This window comes from Callithrix jacchus, chromosome 8 (assembly GCF_049354715.1).
Source record: "Callithrix jacchus isolate 240 chromosome 8, calJac240_pri, whole genome shotgun sequence".
NCBI classification, from domain to species: Eukaryota; Metazoa; Chordata; class Mammalia; order Primates; family Cebidae; genus Callithrix; species Callithrix jacchus.
Window position 1 is genome coordinate 43770798 of NC_133509.1, and position 6000 is coordinate 43776797.

The window sequence follows — 6000 nt, forward strand, 5'->3', positions numbered from 1 at the left end:
GACTGCCAAGTAAATGCAATATGTGTTCCCAGATAGGTTCTTAGACCAGAAAAGGAAAAAGATGAATTATTAGAACATTTATCAAAATTTGGATGGTATCTGTGGATTGAATGGCACTGTGTATCATTTTCATTTCCTAGCCTGGAGAGCTGTATGGCTGTTATGCAGGTAAGTGTTCTTGTTTTAGAAAAATACACACTAGAGTATTTAGAGATGATGGGGCATTGTATCTGCAGCTTGCTCTCAAAAGGTTCAGAAAAAGATGAATGAAAATGGCAAAAAAGAGTGATGGAACAATTGCAGTAAAAAGGTTAACAGTTGGAGAATCTGCATTATGAGGATACTGGAGTTCCTTGTGTTACACCTTCAACTTTTCTGTTGGTTTAAAACAATTTTGAAATAAATTATTTTAAAAATACACTGTATTTATTCACTTCTTTGGTCCCAGGGAAACCTATGAAAGTATTTTATAATGATCCTGGAATTAAACAGTTGCAAAAAAGCACTAATGGCAAAAACAATGCATGAAAGACTGGAAGTGATTACTAATACAGCTGCTGCTTAAACTATGCTTCTCCTCCTTTGTATGAAGTACACAAAGCTTTGGGAAGTTTGCTCCCTGAGTGAGGGTCAGTTTCTGCTCAGCCTTACTGGGTTCAGAAGTATCAGAATATACCCTTCTTAGTTACCCTGTTGCTTATGTATCGCAGCTGCTGCCACCAGGGGCATCTATTCTTCTGTATGTGCAAACTGCACTCTCCATACCAGTAGTGGAGACTTTAAACTCTTTGCTTTTTATTTCCTTCCTTCTTTTCTTTGCTTCAGTCAGGCTTTATTATTGGATACAAAAATTGTTCTTGATTTTGGTTTTTTTTTGAGTCTCACTCTGTCGCCCAGGCTGGAGAGCGGTGGCATGATCTCGGCTCACCACAACCTCCACCTCCCAGGTTCAAGCCATTCCCTGCATCAGCCTCCCGAGTAGCTGGGATCACACCCAACTAATTTTTATATGTGTGAAAAAAATACATATATTTTACATATAAATATATATATCTACTAATATATATATATATATTTTTTAGTAGAGACAGGTTTTACCATGTTGGCCAGACTGGTGTTGAACTCCGACCTCAAGTAATCCACCCACCTCAGCCTCCCAAAGTGCTAGGATTACAGGTGTGAGCTACCGGCCCATTCTCAAGGTTTAAAGAAGAAAGAAGCTAATACAGGGGATTAGATGCTTACAAAAATCTTTGGAAGAGCTGGAAGAGTAGGTGCGAGGCTGGACTTTTAGAGCAGGGGTCCCCAACCTTAGTAACCCGCCACAGAGCAGGAGGTGAATGGCAGGCCAGTGAGCAAAGCTTCATCTGTATTTACAGCCACTCCTCATCTATAACATTATCTCCCGAGCTCCAGTGCCTGTCAGATCAGCAGCAGCATTAGATTCTCAAAGCACCATGAACCCTAACTGCGCATGCAAGAGATCTAGGCTGTGTGCTCCTTATAAGAATCTAATGCCTGATGATCTGTCACTGTCTCCCTGTCTCCCATTACCATCACCCACACATGGGACCATCTAGTTGCAGGGAGTGTGGGAAACAGTGTTTAGTTTTCCCGCCTCCACCTAACTGGGAGCTGTATTGGAAGGAGGTGGGAAGGGATGCTGAATTCCAGTCCACATCCGCGACACTGCTCCCCACTAAAGACTGGTGCATATTATTCTCCACTGTTAATTTCAAGTGGCTGTCAGAACAAATCTGTTATAAATTATACTACACTTCCTCCTTGGTTTGTTAATGCTTTAATAGCAAAATTCTGCACATGTAGCCAGGGCCATCTCTTACTAAAAGCCACTTATATGTGGAAGAAGAGGTAAAACTCACTGAAAACTGAGAGAAAGGTGGCTCACGCCTGTAATCCCAGGACTTTGGGAGGCCGAGGCCGGTGGATCACAAGGTCAGGAGATTGAGACCATCCTGGTTAACACAGTGAAACCCCATCTCTACTAAAAATACAAAAATTAGCCGGGTGTGGTGGCTTGTGCGCCTGCGGTCTCAGCTACTTGGGAGGTTGAGGTAGAAGAATCGCCCGAAACCGGGAGGTGGAGGTTGCAGTGAGCTGAGATCGTGCCACTGCACTCCAGCCTTGGCAACAGGGCAAGACTCCATGTTGGAAAAAAAAAAAAAAAAAAAGAAAGAAAAAAGAAAAGTGAGATAAAGGTATTATGATTTATATTTTAGCACATTTCGAGCTAATAGGCTCAGACACTGTGACTCAGCAGCTATTCACTATCTACCTATTACAATTCTTTCACTATCTTCTACTCCATTTCAAATTATTTTTCTCCCTGTTTTAGTTCCAAATTTAAAATAAGAATCATCTCCTTTTGTTGTAATAGAAAAATACTTTACTTTTAATCAACAGCAGAGGGCTGCCTATTTCCAGATTAGTCTCTGAGTTTTAGAAGTGACACAGCTGCAATGCTTCCTTCCTCTAACAAAAGGGGTGTGTCTGTGTGTGCATGTGGGGGTTCCAATCCACCTTTTACTTTTGTGATGGACCAGAAAATAAAAGGCAAATGATAGTAAAGAGATGGCAGCCACCACAAGAAAAAAAGTGACTTTTGTCTTTCCCTCAGTCCGAGGCTGAGACTGTCTTTTTTGCCTCTCTATCCCTGGTGCCTAGCACAATGCATGGTTCAGAGCAAACAGTAAATGAATGTCTGTTGAATGAATAATCCAATTACAATGGAAGAAGTGGAAGACTCTTCATCACCATATCTCTTATCTTCCTATCTCACTCCCTTCCTCAATGTGGACAAAATAGACAGAGGGGGATAGAGGAATTAAGAGTCGTGGAAATGACAGTGAGAACTCCCTTAATGTGAATGGGATAGGCCCCATGCCATGAAGTACAAATCCTTCCGCAAGTTCAGGAAATCCACATTTCAAAGGGTGGAGTTTCTGGCCTTTAGCCCCAGTAGCTTACTGACCACCCGCTAACTGCCACACTTAGTTTTATTTTAGCTAGGCAGAGAGGTGATGATTGAAAACACAGAAATTAATAAAGCGGATAATTAAAAACACTGATCATGTAGCAAGAGAGAGAAAACAGTTGGTGAATGACAGCTTTGGCAATATTTTCACTAAGATCAACTGGCTCTGCTGGAAGGAGGCGAGATGAGAAATCTGCCATTAGCAGGGCCTACCTGTGAATAACAACAGCAGGGAAGAAAGTCCGAGGCCAGCCTGATGCGGTTGGACACGAGCTTGAAGTTATCTGCATTGGGCAGTGCAGGTAGCAAGCAGGGAAATCTAACTGATAAGAAAGTGATCACAAGTGAAGTGCTGCATTATCTTCTGATCTCGTCTACAGAATAAAGGGGCCATTAGCTAGAATGCTATCTTTAGCTATAACACATTGACTATGGTTTCTGAGGGACTATGAGCCGCCACCACTTGTCCATCATCACTTTGTTTCTCTTCTGGCAGTAACTAGGAAATTAAATTCTAACCGCATCACGTAAGCATTTTCAAAATACCCTGAAATAACTTCTCTGCATTAACAAATTTCCCACCCTTTATAAACAAAGAACTCTCAAGAGAAGTGTAAAACGTTTGACGACATCAAGTTACCAAGAGAAGGAAATATACAACGTAAGTATTACAATACCTAAGCAAGCAGCGTAAATTAGGCTGAGGGATTTTGTTAATTGGGTCTAATCTTGATAACAGGTACAGGTGGCAGCTTAATCGGCCAACAGGAACACAAAAAATTTGATTTTTATTTTGGACTTGGAATCAGTCCCACTGTTACACTATATACAGCCTTTTCATGTCCCACGCATTTGCATTTTTGAGACAATCTCCAAGAACACAGTGAAGCCACATATATCATTTCTGATGGAACAACCTTTCCAAATGGTGTTACAGTATTTTTAATAGGCATAAGGCACAACCACTATGTTATTTAGCTGAGAAGAGCCAGCTATGCCTTCTTCAAATTCCAGAGCTTAACTTAGTTTTCAAAGGGAACAGATGTAGTAACTTCTTTATGAGGTTTTTATACATTTTTGACTTTACTTTTTAACATCAACGGTGACCGGTGAAACCAACCATGAACTTCTCACACTTGACACTTGTTGCTAAGGAGGAAGAGAAAAATTTACGTTCCTGCTCTCCCAATCTTGTCTCTAGTTAGAGAATTAAAAAGGATTTCAGATAAAGAAGAAAAAAACCAAAACAGCAAATGACAATTCACTTAGAACTCTCCAGACCGAAGTCCGTAAAGTTAAGTTGGCCGGGCCTCTGCCAGAGCAAGCAAATCAACAGCGGGGATGCTGTGACCGTCTCCCCACCCCTGGGAGCCCTGCACGCCCGGCGGGAGTGGCAGGAAGGGGCTGGCGCAGAGATGTGAGTCCCCCGCCGTCCCCATCGCCCCCTCCTCAACACTTCCTGAAGGAAACTGACAAGGAACGCTGCGGACGGAGAGTGGGCGGTGTGGACCCGACAGACTCGCTCCCTCCTGCTAGCTCCCAGCGCCCGCGCGCCGGGCCGCCCCCGCAGTCCCCGCGGCGCCTTTCGCGCTCCCAGCGCTTGCTACGAGGGAGGAGGGGCTGACAGCGGAGCCTCCGGCCGTGGCCGCCGCTGCTACCTCCCCGGGTCGGGCTGCTGGATACCACGAAAGGAAGCCCGCCCCGCAGCCCCGCGGCCTCCGCACCTCGTCCTCCAGGAGCCCGAACACCTCCACCGCGCAAGTTGCCATTTCCGAACGCTTCCCGCAAACCGGACGCGCTTGCCCCCGCCCAGGGCAGGCAACTGTAGAGGAGGAGGAGAAGCGGGAGGAGGCGGGGAAGAGTTGGAGGAAGAGGAGGAGGCGCTCCCCCTGCAACAGCAGCGCCTCCCCCGGCGAGAGGGCGCTAGCGGCACCCGGCAGCGCGGCGGGAAAAGGCCAACGGCGCGCGCTCCTGGGGCTGAGCGGGGGCGCGCGTGGCGGGGCTCAGGCAGTGGGAAGGGCTCAGGTGTGAGGAGCGCGCGCGACCGGGGCCAGGGCGTGGGGAACGTGCGTGGCGGGGCGCGCTGTCGGTCCCCTACCCAAGAGGGGATGGGTGGTTGACAGCCCTGCGGGGGAGCCGGGAAGCGCCGGGAAACCGAGCTGCGGTGTTCCACAGCAACAAGTCTCACTGACCGGGAGCTCGGCCTCTGATAGACGCCTGGGAATCCGTGAGCTTAATCCCCACTTAAATCCCAAACTGAAAATTATAGTGCTTTCTTGTCCGTGAAGGCTGTCGATTCCAATAAGAAGCTGGACCTTGGGATCGCCAGGGAAAGCCAGAGAGCGTGGCAGCAAATGGGGAGGCCTGGAGGGATCGCAGCAGGCTTTGACTCGGGATCTTAAATTCTCTCCCCAGGATTCGTAAACACTGCCAATTCCTAAGCTATTTGCTATCCTGTGGTCTGTCCACCAGTAACGTCCTAACCTGACGAGAAGCTGAGCCATCTTAAAGCCCACCAGTGACGTCCAACCTCCGGGGTGGCTCTCTAAACCTGCTTTATCTGAGCGTTGACCTGTAGCTCTACCAGACAGCAGTGAAGAAGGGGGAAAAATAAAATGAACTAGGACCTCCTGTAGAATAACCCCTCCTGTGGAATAAGGTTATGGAATTATCATGCTTTTTAATATTCCTTTCTGATGGGCTTTATATTTCCATGATTACCGGATGACCTTCACCAAATAAGACATCCATAAGAGTCTGGGTAAAATTATGAACACCTAGGCCACAATTTATATCTTTTTTTGTGCATTTGCAGAAATTTGCAAAATTCTATAGTCCCAAAATCTAATTTTTATTTTCCTCAATGATTTCACAATAATTCTGATTCATTTTTAACAGTTTAAGATGCTATGTGGGAACAAGGCATATTACTGGCTTGTTACATAAGAGTTTGTTGTACTTGCCTGGGCGTGGAGGCTCATGCCTGCAATTCTAGCACTTTGGGA

The 6000-nt window shown here is 45.9% G+C and overlaps 1 protein-coding gene across 3 annotated transcripts in view; it reads right to left on the bottom strand.

Moving 5' to 3' along the window:
• Positions 1-4802, bottom strand: part of NEDD4 (NEDD4 E3 ubiquitin protein ligase) — a 167600-nt gene extending 162798 nt beyond the window's left edge. For all 3 annotated transcript variants that reach the window (XM_078335970.1, XM_078335971.1, XM_002753498.8), the window contains exon 1: positions 4720-4802. In XM_078335970.1, the coding sequence (XP_078192096.1) occupies positions 4720-4764 (45 nt within the window). In that variant the 5' untranslated portion in view covers positions 4765-4802. The remainder of the gene's footprint in view (positions 1-4719) is intronic.
• Between the last annotated feature and the right edge of the window lie 1198 nt (positions 4803-6000).